Source organism: Lacerta agilis, chromosome 3 (assembly GCF_009819535.1).
Source record: "Lacerta agilis isolate rLacAgi1 chromosome 3, rLacAgi1.pri, whole genome shotgun sequence".
NCBI classification, from domain to species: Eukaryota; Metazoa; Chordata; class Lepidosauria; order Squamata; family Lacertidae; genus Lacerta; species Lacerta agilis.
In genome coordinates, this window is record NC_046314.1 from 85811372 (window position 1) to 85828930 (window position 17559).

Genomic DNA, 17559 nt, shown 5'->3' on the forward strand with positions numbered 1-17559 from the left:
CCTTGCAAAGATCCTGTAAGTTTCCAAGACATTATTTTAAAAGTGTTTTTCTCTGTTCAACCCATACAACACCCAGCAAGAAAATCTTACTTGTGTATCTGAGTGCTCATACCATAAATATTCCTAAGTGGTAATGGTGCAGATGCCCTGGGGATACATCTACACAGGACCTGTCCTTCACATTATTTAATATGATATTGGAATGACTCCATGTTATCTCTGTCCTGCTGAGTAATGTTCAGGTTTAGGTCCAGTCCTACCATTGGGCAGAGTGAGGCTATCCACCTCAGGCGGCAGATGTTGCGGGGCAAGTGGTGGGCAGCTCCTTCTGAGCTCCCAGGCCTTTCTTCCTGTTGGAGGACAGAGCTGTGTTATGCCACATGGCTTGTGTTGTGCCTCTATTGTGTCGGTTTGTGGCGGACTCTGTTCAGTACTAGTAATGAAATAAGATTGCCACTTGCTAGTCATTCAGTTCTGCCCAAACATTCCTGGTTTGCTTTCTCCGTGGCGCAGGTGAGAGCAACAAGCCATCTGAACTGGGATTGTTGTCCTCCTGAACAAATCATGAATCACTAGCCAATGTGAAATCATATTTTGTTGCTGACTTGCTGATCACGATTGCTAGGGAGAACAAGACACGATCAAGGTTTGGACGCCATGACAAACCAAAGCTTCATGGCTAACTGAAGAGGAGCAATTGGACACCGTGAGCTGGCGTGGCTTATCATGTGTGTGATAGTGGAGTTAATGTCAGATGGGTTTTTAAGCATCTAGTCATGTCACCTTCTCCTGTGATGGGACCTAGAGGTCATTCAACCTGAAGACAATATCACACAAAAGCATATCTTTGAGAACTTTATTGTGGTGACTTCATCTTAAAGATAACTTTCTCTTGATAAAGTCAAACGTTTAGATAACGGATATATAGATATTTAATAATTAGAACACTTATCATGCCATGGATCTTGCAAATCTGAAAATCTGCCACTTCCTCTAAGCCCTGCTGTAACCTTTCAGAGCGGCAGGTTAGCATATCAGGTTAGCACAGGGGAAGGGGAAAAAGGGTGGCTGTTCCACAGCTGTGAAACTGTCATCCCTTTATGGACACCAAAACCTTTAGAAATATTGTCAAAATATTGAAGGCGGCTTGGGCTGAAACTGTGGATGGCACCTCAAGAACAATCAGTGCAAGCAGGTTATTTGCAACCTTATCAGGCTATTTACATGTGAAAGAGCTTCTATGTGGACCTTGGGGCTCCCAGACTCTACATGTGCAGCGCGACTTCCTCATTCACTTCTGTGGCCAAGGCAGCTCCATCATACACATGTTCCATGTTCATACAGTTGTTCATGCAATGTAAGTGGCAGAGTTAGCAAATGGAGCTCTGCGTGACTGTTTGCCATTACCAGTCATTATCCACCTTTAGGGACTGAGTGGATTGAAGTTTAGTTCTAAATGCCTACCTGGAACCCTTATCCTAAATGTTTGCAATGCAACACAAGTGTTGTGCTGATGCATTGATAGCTTTGCCCCCAACAGCCCCATGCTCAGTTTGCCGGCGCCCAGCAAATCTTACACTGCTTCCTCACATGATGCTTTTTTCTCAAGTTTCTAATCTCAAAATTTCTTACTTATTATGTCAGTTTTAAAAGGTGTGCACTCTCGTATAAATTTCCCCTTAAAATATGAATGCATAATGAAGTTACTGGGAAAGAACTTGAAGCAGACTATGAGCAGGTCATTGTGCACACAACTCACCTCTACTCCCCCCCTTTTCTTTCATACTATAGGTACTTTATTCCCCTGAAAATTTTTGTAAGCAATATACAGGCTGCTTTGGACATACTCCATAAAGAGGTATGTATGAAAGGACGCTTTGCCAGTGGGGGGGAAGTTAATGAGATGTTTGATTTATAGTAGTGAATAGGTTACTCTCTAGAACATGAAATATTTTATTTATTTACTATGGGAATTCAAAAATGGAGGATTTTCAAGACCCCAGGAGGCTGCCAAATTTGACTATTGGGCTATATTGGCTTTGCGGGGTGGGTGTGTCACACATCTTTAGAGAACCTCACTTAAAGCAACTGCATTTTTGCCACAGGACCGAATGATACAAGGTGATTGTGCATTGTGAACACACAATTTAAAGGATGTTTCTCCATTGCAGGGTGTGGTGTATCACACCTACAGTTTTTATGCATCCAGGCGCCCATCTAATTCTTGGTAATCCACAATAAATCAAACCACTGAAATGAAGCTCTTCTCATTTTTTGGCTCTGGAAACTGCTCTCGGCAGGACTGTAGTCTATGAATTGCATAGCACAGCCCCTTCCGTTACAGATAAGGAGTAGGGATCTCTGAATGATTGGGGGCAGGGGGTGGCAGCTGTCCTGCCAATAATTTCATCAGTTCAGTGTGTACTGTGCAGACTGGGTCAGTGGACGATGAATGTGTTATATTGATCACAAGGCCAAATGTACTAAGAAGCTGGTACTACCTATTGCATTTTGCACCTACCTTTTGGCAGGTTCCTCGTACATTTGTGAACCTGGTCTCCATCCTTCACATAGCAACTTTGAGGAAATTGTATCAAGACAAGAGAGTTTACTGCCCAAGACTCTCATGAGGTAGGGAATTGACTTCTCATTTTCCTACAGTTCGGGAAACCCTGCAATATATCTGATTGAGGCACCTAGTTTCCACGTTCCACCTGTGGGCGAACTGCATTACACATGTGTAAAAGAAAGTGCACCTGTTATCAACACTATTATTTTACTCTTTGAGGCACTTCCAATTATTTTACTTCAAGTTTGGTTGGATGGTCATTGTCAACGTACTGTTGCTTAATATTTTATCTTATTTTAATATTGTATTATAGATTTTAAATTTTTTATGTATGCCACACTGAAATCCATCTATCTGTCTATCTATAAGTGTGTTCTATATTCTAGAGTTACTGGCAGTCATGGAATTACTACTATAGATATATAGACACACACACACACACACACACATGCAGATATAAATATTATCTTGACTTCCAGATATAAAGAAGCGTGCCCATCAGTTTACATCCTAGATTACTGTTCATAATGAATAGCAACCACTGTACAGAGAAAGTAGTTAGTGCCAAATGCAGTTCTGCAGCTCAGAGTGTTTGAGAAACATGTGAAATTTCATTGCCTTGCAAATTGAAATGCATTGCAATGGCAGTGAAGCTAGTATCCACCGAGAAGGAGTCTACATAAATCACGGTGTGCTTGGCTAGAAGCCAGCCTGATTACTCTTCTTGCCTTCCTAACCCTGGCATTCTTGCACATAATGAATCAGGGCATTCGGGAAGGATAGAAAAGGTCACAGATATCTTCAGATAATCGTTTTTCTAAGGGATCAGGGGAACTCATCTTTAATCTCTTAGGCTCTCGTCCCAGTCCTTGTCTAGTTATTAGAATCTTGCGATAAGCCTGTGCTTGCAGCAAATGACATTTGTTAAAGAGAAGCTGTAAAGGAAACACACAAAGGCAGTGCACACAGATTGCATCCAGCCTTTCTGAAACAAGGAAATGCCCTGCATTCATCAAAAGGGAATGCTGATTACACATTCCAGTGCGGAAGTTGCAGAAGAAGAGACAGGAGAGATAAGTGTTCGTGGAAAGACAAATAAATGCCCAGGTTGACTTAAACTATAATTCCCTTTTACATGATCAGAAGCCCAGGTAGGCTGAAGTGGTGGAAAGTGAATGGGTTCACTGCCTCCCATGGGTGTAGCTGGGATTTTTGTGTGGGGTGTGTGTGGCCTTTTGGGGGGGCAGAACCTCAGTTAGCTTGTATTTGTATTGATTTTTATTGATTTAGGGGGAGCAGCTGCCCCTCCCTGCCCCCCTGGCTATGCCCATGCCTCCAACCCTACGCTCAGCCTCCATGTGTTGATCAGCACTGTGTCCACATACAAGGCATATGTGTGCACAGAGCCAACACATGGAGATCAGGAGTAGCAACAAGCAACACAATCCTGTTCCCACTCTATGTGTTCAGGCTTTGTGGACCTTACCGTATGGAAAGGACTATAGTTGTTTGGAAATCTGCAAGCCTGAAGCAAGTTCAGGGATTAAATTTCTAAAATGAGAGGTTCTGCTGCTCGAGTTTTCATGGACATAACGCCTTCTGACTTAGAATCACAGCACTGTGGAGTTGGAAGGGACCCCAAGGGTCATGTAGTCCAACCCCCTGCAATGCAGGAATCTCAGCTAAAGCATCCATGATAGATGGCCATCCAACCTCTGCTTGAAAACCCCCAAGGAAGGAGAGTCCACAGCTTCCCCAGACACACCGTTTCACTGCTGAACTGCTCTTACTGTCAAAAAGATTTTCCTGATGTTTAGTCGGAATCTCCTTTCTTGTAACTTGAGGACATTGGTTCGATTCCTACTCTCCAAAGCAGGGGGAAACAAGCTTGCTCCATCTTCCCTTAAGATATTTAGGGGGTGCGTTACTGTTTGAAGAGCCATGTACCATTTTTCTCCTTTCCTAGCTGTGTACCTGTGTTTTGAACCCCAATGATAACTCAACTGAAATTGAGATGTTGGAGTTGTTTAACAAAAGATATCAGGTAAGGAAACTTAATAATCTCCCCTTTCATCACATTTAGAAACAGATTGCCAGACCCAACTCCTCAAGTAATAGTTGCAAGCAAGCATCAAATAGATGAAACTTTCGTAATGGGTTGCCTCTTATGCACACTTCATTCTTACCTCATGGCCACAGCATTTTCCTCCCCCCCCCCCCGTCCAGGCAATTGGTAGCGACATCAGTGAAAGTATGGAAGACAGGGGCGGGTAACACCAACTGCTCCTGCCCCAATAGGCAATGGTAGTGCAAATATTCAAACTTGGGCCAATCGTTGTTGTTTTGCGTGTTTAGACCTTTTAACCACCCCCTAGAAATAAATTCAGTCAAGACTCAAATTTTGGTTTGGTTTTTGGCAGAATTTAGGCCACAACTTTATTGATTACAGTCAAGTGAGTGGTTGCATGGGCTCTGGTTTGACTAGCTCCCTGAACCCTTGCAGGCAGCGCTGACCCAGAGCTCTATTGTAGGTCAGCCAAGGGTGAACACCAGGGACAATGGAAAGCGGGACCCCACCAGTCTGCCACCCGGATGTCCCCTTGGACTCTGGCACAGGCACAACCCCTCCCTGGGTTTACCAAACCATTGAGTCCCTGGATTCCTTTACTGGAATATCCTTCACATAGGGATGGGGAGACCGTTCTCCCATCCCTATCACCTGAACCAGAGCCTATCCGCAACCTTACAAGTTGTGACGATTTGCTACGCAACAGGCGAAACCCAAGTGGCAACAGCCAATCAGCCAAGTGGGGGAAATTCCTGCCGTGCCCCTGTCCCAACAACAGACAACACACGATGGCATAGCAAGGTCAAGCGCAATCCCTAAATATAGGGAGAGGTGGGCGGGTGTTTCGATGCACTGGCCCAAAGAGGAAGCTCAGGTCCCTCGATGTCCTTTACTTGTGTCCCATTGGTCAGATTGCTCTCAGAATCGAGGGACCTACCAATAGGGTGTTGTGGCTATCCAAACGATCCCACCCACAACACAGGGTTTGGTTGCCAGGTCGCACCGCATCACATGCCCTCTTTGAGGGAGGACCTGATTCACCTCCTCTGTATAAACTTTTGACAGCAGGTTATATAGAAAAATCTAAGGGAGGTAGAAGAGCAGCAGCAGGTAAATGACCTTCATAAAGTTCTGCTAGGTAGAAGTTTCTGAGTTCTGAATTATTTATCCATGCAGTGACATTTGCTGAATAAATTTATACCTGAATTTTATGTCACATTCTCTCTCTCTCCCCCCCCCTTTTCCAGTGGAAACTAGATGAGGCATGCTTGCCTGGCCAATTTTAATATTTTAAAAATGTCACTTTTTCTTTCCTCACCCTCACTTTAGTGTTTCCCTGAAGCTTTGGGCATGCATTCACAGAGGTCTGTGGCAGCAACTGAGGGAAGTTGGCTACTTGGCAATGAATAAGACTTATCAGTTGCCCTACAACAGAAAACAACAGCAGCAGCAGCAGCAAGACATAAGAAAGGATCCAGCATTTAATGTCTTGCATCAGTTTCCACCGAACGTGTGGAATCGTAACTAAGGCCTATAGAATATTGACCCCGTTGGTATATTTCAGCAGGATCCTTCTCAATTTTTGATTTGTAAGCTTTTCTGGGTTGACACTTTCCTCAGTTACTGACCCCATAGTCTCTGCTGAGCATCCGTCCCTGATGTGTAACACGTTCCTTCCAATCAACCTCTGCTGGAGAAAGGAAGTCTACTGCCTCTTTATCAGGTGTGATCAGATCTTTCACGACACAACAGAACTAACTTTAAAAGGTTAATCCCAATATTTAGTCACAAGCCATGTTCTAACGCCATCTTATTGCCATATTTTGCCATGTTGTCTTGGTGCTCACCGCAGTATTCCTAAGCCTTAAGCTTAGGATGCCCAGAATACAAAATCTATGGTATAATATTGAAAAGAATTAAATGTCACCTTCTCTACTGAATACTGTGGAAAGGACAAAAAGACTTGAAAAGACAGAGGAGCTGCTGTGTGCTCAAATAAGTATTAGGTGACCTGGTTAGAGGCAAATGAAGATTAAGCAAAGGATTCAGGAAGGACATGTGTTTTGGGGCTTTGAAATGTGGTTTAGTAGGACAGTGAACAAAGGCAGCATGGAGGGAGGGAGGGTCGCTGCAGGAGAATAGAAAATGGATTGGAACAGCCTGCAATTAAGAAAAAGGAATCTCTTTTTACTAGGGATTTCAATGGGAGAACTCTGATACCATATGAGAGAGCTGCTATAGTGCAGCAGCTGAGAGTGTGAACTGTGAGCCTGACGAAATCTGTATAGGAAATCTGTAATTAGATCTTCCACCTTGGTTATTAGCTAAAAGTCACCTATGGTGGGCTGGCTCCCGCCCCCCAGAGCATCCACATCCCTTCTCTCTGTCTGTCTCTCTGTCTGCCTGTCTGTCTGTCTTCCTGCTGCTTGGAAGGGGGACTATTGTAATATGCTGTACATAGGATTGCCCTTGAAGATGGTCCAGAAGCCACAACTAGTGTAGAATGCCACCCTGGTTTTCCATTCCCCACCCTGCAACAGTCAGCCAACATTCTTTGGCCACTGAATGCATTCCTTGACCACTGCCTAGAGATTTTTCTTTGGGGTGGGGGTATCTTTCTGCAAACACTGGCATCTCCGTAAATCTGAAAAACTGAGTTCACTAGCAAAGTATATATACACTAAGAGTTCTCCATCCCCATGCAATGTCCTAGACAATGTGCTTGCACCCTGCATTGGCATATCTCATTTTTAAAGCCGTGTCTTTGTCACACACTAGTCTGTGTACTAGGCTTACATCTCAATAAGGCCCTGAGTGATGGTAGGAGCTAGTCCTACTGCCTGCTGTGATGTTCTTCCCTGTTGCTCTGCATCTAAAAAGAAGCCAGGCACTGCTTCGTGGGGGAATAAACAAGTAAGCACTGCTCAGAGAGGCTCGGAAGGAAACTCTCTCCAATGGTGGCTTTAGCAGCTGCCAGAATGTTGGCTGCTGTAGCCACCCAGAGCTTTCTCGCCACATGGAGGTTCTCTGCCCAGTATTTCTTCATTGAGGTGTCTGGCTTCCATTTCTGGTTTAGCAGCCCTACTGTGATGCAATGACTGTGGGTTTTGCTTTGCTAGGAGGGAATTCATGGCTTAGTCAAGAGTGGAAGGTATGACACGAGGGAAGATTTCACAGTGGTTGTGCAACCGTTTTTTGAAGAAGCGAGAATGCCTGAGACTCCGGTAAAGTACAAAATTGCATGCATGCATGTGTTTTGCTTTAAACTGTTAATTTACTGTCCACGTTCCCAACATTTATAGCTCATTTAAATAGGAATAAGTTGTCAGGGAGGGCACATATTTCCACATGACTACGTGTCATAGGACCCTTTAGCCACGTAACATTGGTCTGTGAACAGCTTGTATTCACACTAACTTGGTGAATTCTCTCTCTCTCTCTCCTGTGTGAAATGGGGAGGGGTTTGGACAAGACCAAGTTGATGGTCCCAGGATGCCTACAAATGTTTCCTAACAGAGGCACATCCTTTGTTGATGAAAGTACTGGATGGCCCAAAAACTGTTTTGGAGGAAATGATTCATTCTGATTTCCCACTCTAGTCAGGGCAATGGAGCCAGCTAGCTAGGTGTGAGTAAAGAACAGTGAACTGCCATTTGAGTAAAAGACTAAGAAAGGATCAGAGACAAAACAGAGACAGAAAGCTGACTTCAGAGCCATAAGCTAATAGCATTTTCAGGTACCTGCTGCCTTTCTCTGCACATTGGATGTGGAAACTTTGGCTTTCCATTGCAGTGTTTAAGCTGCTTTCTTCCAAAGGGGGGGGAAAAACCTGGATAAGTGCTGCACCCCTAGAACTTATCTGGAAAATGGAGTGAGGGTACAATATAATATATTCCTTGGTATGGGCAGTCATTGTTCTTGTCCCACATATTGCCTCCATTCTCAGATGCTGCAATGGAATAATAATAATAATAATAATAAAATAATAATAATAATAATAATAATTTATTTATACCCCGCCCATCTGGCTGGATTTTCCCAGCTACTCTGGGCGGCTTCCAACAATATTAAAATACAATGATTCATCAAATATTAAAAACTATAGTATATAGAGAACAGCAACGGGATGGTGCAGATATTATTCAAACTATAATCCGTGTGAATGGTGACTGGGCTTCTCTAAGCTTTACACAAAATTATGTCACAGACCGTGTCACTTGCATATCTTTGCCATTTGCTCCCACTGTTTATAATTTTCTTCATACATCAGATGAAGTGGGCTCTGGTCACCGAAAGCTTAACCCACCACTGTCGCGGGCCCTTCGCCCTGTACAGCCCACCCCCGGACGTTTTACGGTCTATGAGTGCTGCACCAACGACAAACAGTCCCCCAGCTGCAGCCCTTCAGACTACTAGCTGGATCCTGCTTACTTCATTCACCACAGACGAGGATATTGTGAACTAAAAAGATGTTTATTGCGTACAAAGCTTGTGGTTGCTGATAAAATAAAAGTTGTTCAATAAGCTTATAACAGTTGTCCTATACCGGCCTAATACCTCTAAAATGTTACCGGCCTAATACCTCTAAATGTTAACTAAATAGCAATAACAATGCGTTTCACAATCTCTTTATCCTCTCTGCTAACATCCACCTAAGACTCTAAACTCCCAGCTCTATCTCTTGACTCACACTTCAACTCCCCGCACTTAACTCTCTCCTCCTGCCCACACTTCACACAACAACTTCAACTGCCTTACTGCCCACTGGGAGGGGTGTTTTATACCCAGGCTAAGCCCGCCCCTGAGGGTTCTAACTGTCAGAAAAGTTAACCCCTACCTGGCATTGGGCTAGTTCTCCACATACCTCCCTCCTTTTTAGGTTTGTATCAGAGGAGTTACTAGCCAAAGTATCCCTTCAGTAGGTACTATCAGTTGCCTGTGGATCTCATTACCCCCTCTATTAGGCTTTAAAAGAATCTCCCTGTATAGCAACCCATTGTTGACTATAAACCGCTCCGGGCTTTCAGGGGTTAATACTGTATTCACGGCTGTGGCTTGAAAATATTTCTGTAAATCTGTATCTAGTTTCTGCTTGGCTGCAAAACTAGCTGCTTGACTATTTGTAACTGGCATTATACTTGTATCTTGTGTCAGTTCAGCAATTGTATCAGGCCTTTCCTCCTGAGGTAACTGTCGCAGTTTTTGTGCCCTAGTTATTACAAATGCACTCTGTACATGGTCAAGGAGATCCCACCCGATTAACATTGGAGCTGGGATTTCTGGTGAAACTGCTACTTGCCATTTTCCAGACCATTGTTTATATGCCAGATTAACTAATGCGACTGGCAAGATTTCTGGCTGTTTTGATATTCCTTTTAAACTGATTGTTTTGCCTTTAATAAAGTCTTCTGGCTTTAACAAATCAGGATGTACAATACTAATCTGAGACCCTGTGTCTTTTAAGCCTTTAATTGTTTACCATTCACCCAAATTTCTTCTCCTGTTTTGTGTAATAGCATGTCATCTTGTTGAATTATATAGCACCTCACAACTTGGGCCACTGGTAACTCATCAGCCTCTGACTGGGCCTCGGTTGTCGTGGCAACCATGTTGGCAGTTGGCTCTGTCTCCACAGTTTGGACACAATATGTCTGCTTCTGAGGGATAGTATTTGCACTCCTAGTTCTGATTTCAGTTCTACAGTCCAGTTGTCTATGGCCTTTTTTCCCACATTGCCAACAGATTAATTCAGGCCTTTTACCCTCATATTTATTTACTTTTCCCTCAGTCCCCCCCGTTGTCATAGGCGTGTTATGGGGAACATTTGCATTGGCGGGAAAAATTTTCTTGGCAGTTTCTGTGGTAAACTTTGTGGGCTGTTGCATTCTCTTAAACTTATTTGTTTCCCACTGTTTGTCCTTATATTTTGGGGCATCATAAGCGTGTTCTCGGATCATTTATTTCATCTGCCAGATTAGCAGCTTCCAGGATGGTTTTAGGTCGTCTTTCTTTAATTAAATACTTCAGATGACTATTAATCGTGTCATAAAATTGTTCCAATGCGATCACCTCTTTTATTTTTGCCACAGAATCAGCACCCTCCTGTTCTAGCCACTTGTTTAAATAATTTGTTGTTTTAGCTCCTAATTGAGCGAATGTTTCCTCACGCACCTTTTTTATTGTTCTAAACTTTTGTCTCAGTTGTTCTGCAGTAATTCCGAATCTAACATAAACCAACTGTTTAAATGCTTCAAAATCTTTAGATTGATCAGATGGCATTTGAGAATAAATCTCTGTTAATGTTCCACTAATACGCGCTCTCAGTATTTGCATTTTCTCCTCATCTTTTACTTCAAAATCTTCGCAAGCCCTCTCAAAAGAAATGATAAACGCTTCAGGATCGTCTTTATCTCTGAAGTCAGGGAATCTTTTTAAATCCACCCTGCTAGGATTTTGTGTGGAACTATTGTTGTTGTTTCTATTATCTACAGCTGATAATTCAAGTCTTTTCATTTCTAATAAATATTCTCTTTCCTCCCGTTCTCTTTCTCTCTCAATAGTTAAGGTCATTTCTTTCTCTTTTAACTTCATTTCTTTCTCTTTTAGTTCTCTCTCTTTTGCCTCAGCTTGTAACTTTAATTCTCTCTCTTTTGCCTCAGCTTGCAATTTTTTCTCTCTTTCCTCAGCTTGCAATCTCATTTCTAATTCCTTCAGTTTATATTCTTGTTCTAGTTTCCATTTCTCAAATTCCTCTGAGGCTTTAAAACTAGTCCCCTCAGCAGGATTTTTGTTAACTGTTTCAGTACTGGTTTCCTCAATCTGGGAAACCCCATTTTCTTCTTCAGAGCTTTCTACTTGTGAGTCCCTAAGAGCTGTTTTAGTCTTTCTAGGTGGCATTTTCTATTTATTTGGTGGTATTATTTCTGTACTTAAATCAAGGATGTTTCAGTTAAACTATTTCTCCAGGCTCAGTTTCCACAGTTTAGGTCCAAAGTCACGCCTAAAGTTACCTCAGTGCACTTTGTCCAGCGTACTTTTTCGACCTCTCACTATAAACCTTTCTGCCTGAAATAGTTTCAAACGCAAAGTATCTTTGTAACTCTCTCACAATCTCACAGTCTTAGGCGCTATCACACCACACCTAGGGCCAGGTAATTCCTCTCTGAATTCCCCTTCTCCCTTTCCAGGTGTATGCGATCCCCTTCCTGACTAGATTGTAGAGTCTCACTGAAGTTTGCTTAAATCCTCTTTAAGCCTCACACTTCACACAATGCGTCACCCTTAAATCCTTCTTGTACCTTGGCACTTCTTGCCAACACTTTAGATCTTTGATCTCAATGTGACCACCACTTTATGACAATCTTTCGTCCCGACGCTGCCACCACTTTAATGTCGCGGGCCCTTCGCCCTGTACAGCCCACCCCGGACGTTTTACGGTCTATGAGTGCTGCACCAACGACAAACAGTCCCCAGCTGCAGCCCTTCAGACTACTAGCTGGATCCTGCTTACTTCATTCACCACAGACGAGGATATTGTGAACTAAAAAGATGTTTATTGCGTACAAAGCTTGTGGTTGCTGATAAAATAAAAGTTGTTCAATAAGCTTATAACAGTTGTCCTATACCGGCCTAATACCTCTAAAATGTTACCGGCCTAATACCTCTAAATGTTAACTAAATAGCAATAACAATGCGTTTCACAATCTCTTTATCCTCTCTGCTAACATCCACCTAAGACTCTAAACTCCCAGCTCTATCTCTTGACTCACACTTCAACTCCCCGCACTTAACTCTCTCCTGCCCACACTTCACACAACTTCAACTGCCTTACTGCCCACTGGGAGGGGTGTTTTATACCCAGGCTAAGCCCGCCCCTGAGGGTTCTAACTGTCAGAAAAGTTAACCCCTACCTGGCATTGGGCTAGTTCTCCACAACCACAAATGTTAGTCTTTAAGGTACTGCAAGGCTCTTCATTCCCCACCTTCGTGCCACGTTTTGAAAGCCCCATCATAAAGTGGTTGTCTCTGTCCTTAGGAAGGGTTGCCCGATTCCTCCTATTTTGCCCCGGACTGCTTCCACTTCAGCCAGAAGGGTCATTCCCAAGGTGCTCGGGCTCTGTGGAATAACATGGTAAGAAAAATCTCTCTCAATGCAATAATCAGACCTCTAAAATCTTCCAGTGAATGTGACTTGCCCCAAAAGAACACCCCAAGAATTGCATCAGCTTGGCTGAACTTCAATGATTTTTAAAAAAATATTCATTAAGTTTCCATTTTATCACATTTAAACAAAGCCTTATTATACTCATTACATATTTGTCTCATGGTTTCCATAATTCATTATTCTTCATAGAATTTATACATTTTCCCATTTATGTTTCACTGCTTCCGTTAATCAATTTTTTAAAAAATAAATATAAAAAGGTACAAATCCTTAACATTGCAAGTTTTCTTACAACAACCCTGCTGGTGTTGTTAATTGTTTACAATTATCTTTCAAATTTTGTGCTGAACTTCAATGATGCTCCTGGCAGATTAGGGCTAATTGAATTGTTCTCTGTGGTAGATGTTTTTACATTACTCATGGGAACTAGCTCTGTAAACTCCTGAAATGTGCTCAAAGAAGCTGATTAGATTGGGGCTAGAGCAGCGGTTCTCAAACTTTTTTTTCTGAGCCACACTTTCAGAATAATTTTTTTTTATCGTGCAACACCACTTTTTTATTGCTAAGAAATACATTGGAAAACACAGCTAGGGTTGTCCTCCATATCACTTGAGGCTCTTGCTCTCATTTTGAAAGGATATTTATCCATATTCTGCAAAATAAAAAATAAAAAATATTTCTATACTATACTATACTACACTGCACTGAAATGTTTAAATTTTCTTTGGTTGTCCTGGAATCTTCTTGCCACACTTGGTATCCTCTCCTGCCATGCCAGTGTGACACTCCACACCATTTGAGCATCACTGGGCTAGAATATCTACAGGCAAAAATCTTGCAAATATGGCATTGGTTCTACCACTTGATTCACTCCATTACTTCTAAACCAAAAGATCAGGTTTGCCTGAGTTTTTATTTCCTCATTCTCGACTGTAGTCCAGTTACACATTCCCAAAGAGAACCAAGTTACTTCATAATAATCCAAATGCATGGGGGGAAAGGTGCTATACTCACCTGGCAGAGAAGCAGACACCTAGGCCTCATCCGTACTAAGAAGAAGAAGAAGAAAGTTTGGATTTGATATCCCGCTTTATCACAACCCAAAGGAGTCTCAAAGCGGCTAACATTCTCCTTTCCCTTCCTCCCCTACAACAAACACTCTGTGAGGTGAGTGGGGCTGAGAGACTTCAAAGAAGTGTGAGTAGCCCAAGGTCACCCAGCAGCTGCATGTGGAGGAGCGGAGACGCGAACCCGTTTCACCAGATTACGAGACTATCGCTCTTAACCACTACACCACACTGGCTCTCTATACTTTTAGAGCAGTATATACCACTTTAAACAGCCATGGTTTTCCCCCAAAGAAACCTGGGAACTTTAGTTTTGTTAAGGCTGCCTAGAGTTGTTTGCCCTCACAGAGCAATAATTCTCAGGATGGTTTAACAGGCAATCAGTCTTCCCTCCTTCCTTCATCATTTTATTTGTATGCTGTCTTTCCATAGTTAAAACCATGCTCACAACTTGGAGGGGGGAAATGACATAATTGCAAGGAACTCTGAAAATTGTAACTCTGCGAAGGGTAGGGGGTCTTCCTAATATCTCTCAGCACCTGTAACAAACTACATTTCTGAGGATTCTGGGGGGCGGGTGGGCAGTAAGCTGCAGGTGTTTAACGTGGTATAATACTGCTTGAAATATATGGTGCAGGTGGGGCCTTGTAAAGAAATCTGCTCTATGACTATAAATGTGATGAATTTGATGAACGAGCAGATTGACCTGCAGGAGACATGGCCTGTGTTGACTCTTTGCCAAAGTCCTGTCTACTGAATTCTTCTCTCCCTTGTACTTTGCACCTTTTGCATCCCAAAGTGAAAGATCCAGCAGGATCAAATGGTGTTTTAGTTCAGAAGGCAATGTAACAATGAATCTGCAATTATGCACCGGCTTCTTCCTCCCCTGAAGGTTATGCAGCTTATGGTGACTGACTCCCCCCTCCCTGCATGTTTTATTCCTCACCGTGTGCTGCCGCCTCTTCTTCTTCTTTGATACAGCTGGAACCCCTTGGGGAGAAGTCAAAACTGCAAGCGCTTGAAATGGTGATAACCCTCAAATGTCCAGATCAGGTAAAGCAAATCTTCTCAGGAATATTTAACAGCGTTGTTCTTATTAACTAGCTGGTGCCCAGCATGATTTGATAGGTGTGTTTTCCTTCCTTGCTTGCTCTGTCTGTTGAAGAGAGAAACTAGCATCGCTACAATCTTGAACTGCATATCACCTATGAACTGCAGAACTGCAAAAACTCACCAAGTGGGAAGGAAGCGCACCAGGCAGCTAGTTCTCTGGTGGAACACATGCAGCTGTGGCTTAATTCACACAAACAGCAGGATGCTGTCACGAACTGATGGCGTTGGGAAGGGGACACACTAGTTTTGATGGCGGAAGAACATTTGCTGTTCTCCAGACAGGCCTGAGCAGTGGAGATTGGTTCATTTTGGAGGATGCACTGCCCCGCCAACCTCAGCCTAGCCTCAGCCAATCCCCACCTTCCTGCCTTCTTATGTACATTGGTTTATTTATATAAAAATATTTATATGCTGCTGTATATACACATAGCTATCTCTGCTCTCTAGGGCAATGTCTTTATTTATTTTGACTTGTGTATCCCGGTTTCATAGGCCCAGCCATACTTAATGACATACCGGAACAGCAACTATACCTACACCAGTGAGACCACTGCAGATTATGGAAGCCAGATGCTGTGTGAGGATAGAGCTCCATCCATCAACTTCCCTACTTCAGGTAATGCTTGACATCACAGCCAGCCAAGGGAAAGTCCATCACTGTACTGAGTTCAGTGGGATGGCATTCTTTAAGGCAAGGAGAAATACTTGGTTTGCACATAAGACAGAAGCAAGCATTTACACCAGGAGTAGGACTGTGCTTCTACTCTGTGTTGCATCTCTCTTGCCCTGCAGCTCTCAAGCTTTGCGAGTTGAGCACATGGATCTGAAAAGGGTTTCCTCCGTGCAAGCAGCTGCTCACAGAAAAGGGGCTCTTCATTAGCAGGACACCCAAATGTGTGGGTGTCTTGCTTGAATGGGGCTACTTTTCCAGGTCTGTGTTCAACACATAGCGATGAAGCTGCAATGTCATGGCCAGGGCTAGAAGCCCAGGCCCTGCTTCTCCAGTTACGAGTGAGTGCCCTTCATATAAATAGTGCATAGGGATAAAGTTGTGCCTTAAAACTAAGCAGCCTCTGATCCTTTGTGTGTGCTTAGGTGGAAGTAACTTTCACTAAGTTCCATAGGACTTGCTCCCAGAGAAGTGCATATAGGATTACAGTTTAATTTATTTACTTTTGAAAGCAAAATGATTAGCAATAGCTCAGCAATGGAAGAGCCAGACTGAAATACCCCTGAACATATGGGAAAGTAATATACAGCAATGACTGAGCATCTCACCAGACACAGGAGGGCAATTAAAGGCATAATGAATAGAGACACCTTCCAAGAAACGCGGGCCCCATTTCTTAATTATGTTAATGGCCCAAATCAAGACCAGGCAGTGGTGGAGGAAGCCTCTTCACCGCCCGGAGCGGCGGAGCGGAGCCACCCCCCTGGGGCGGTGCGTCACGAATTTCCAGGCATGCGTAGTGCATCCAGGCTGGTGCTGCTGCTCCCGCGGCGAGCCAGCGAGCAGCGGCTTGTGGGGCTGCCCCATCCGTCCATAAAGAAGCACGGATGGGGTGCTGGGCAGAGGGGCCGGGGAGTGTCACCCCCTCCCCTGGAACACGGGGTGGCCTGCCCCGTACGCCCCGCCCTTCCTACGCCACTGAGACCAGGTCATACCAACCACTCAATATTCTTAGTTGATAGGTTACATCAAGTACCGTAATATGGTTGAATGTTGAATGTGTATGTCTAGAGACAGCGGATAAAACAAACATCATTAGCTGTACTGCTGGATAAGTGTTTCATGGTTACTGTATTTGTATTGGTTTAAAAAATCAATAAACATTTGTTTTTTAAAAATCCTACTTCATGCATTTGCACAGCTGCTGAAGTAGGTTCTTATCTACAAAAGCATTTGTCGCAATGAGGGTATTTGCTGCACAGGGGTAGCCAATGTTGTACCTTCCAGATGTTTTGGACTACAATTCCTACCACCCCTGACTAGAGCTGATGGGACTTACAGTCCACAAGAGCCCTATGGTGGTCTTTAAGGTGCCACAGGTCTCTTTGTCTTTCTGACCCTGCGGTGTGTTAGAACAGCTCCTCTCTTTCTGCAATTTGTTTGCATAACTTGCCGAAATATGATGATGTGACGCTTGCTCAGCTAGTTCATCAGCATGCTTGCTCAGCTAGTTAGAAGGAATCATCCTTTCAGGTAATTTGCAGGCTGACTTGCTGTAAATAACTCGTTGCAACTTCAAGGCCTCAGAACTTGGCTATACTTTTATAATGCTGCTGGTAGTAAATGAAGCTTGGCATCCCCTTAAATGCTATTAGAAGTTGCATCCTCTCCAACTCACAGTGAGGTTGATGTTGGGAAGAGGTAGTGGGTTTCACAACTGATGTTTCATCCTACATGAAGCTTGGCTTGCTTTGTGTTGGAATACAGGTCTCCTGTGATGTAAACTTCCAGTCCTGTGTTTTGACCACCAGATGCAAAATAAACACAACCCATTTTCACTCTTTCCTAGAAATCTGTGTACCTTCAGATGTTAAATGGGCATAAAATAAGAGCAGGATGAGGAGTGTG

The 17559-nt window shown here is 43.3% G+C and overlaps 1 protein-coding gene across 1 annotated transcript in view; it reads left to right on the forward strand.

The window, feature by feature from the left end:
* PLB1 (phospholipase B1) overlaps positions 1–17559 on the forward strand; it is a 76095-nt gene that overhangs the window by 13671 nt on the left and 44865 nt on the right. Inside the window, 9 exon segments of the mRNA XM_033145448.1 lie at positions 2–15; positions 1792–1821; positions 1823–1858; positions 2532–2631; positions 4507–4613; positions 7757–7861; positions 12673–12768; positions 14850–14921; positions 15474–15597. Of these exon segments, the coding sequence (XP_033001339.1) occupies positions 2–15; positions 1792–1821; positions 1823–1858; positions 2532–2631; positions 4507–4613; positions 7757–7861; positions 12673–12768; positions 14850–14921; positions 15474–15597 (684 nt within the window).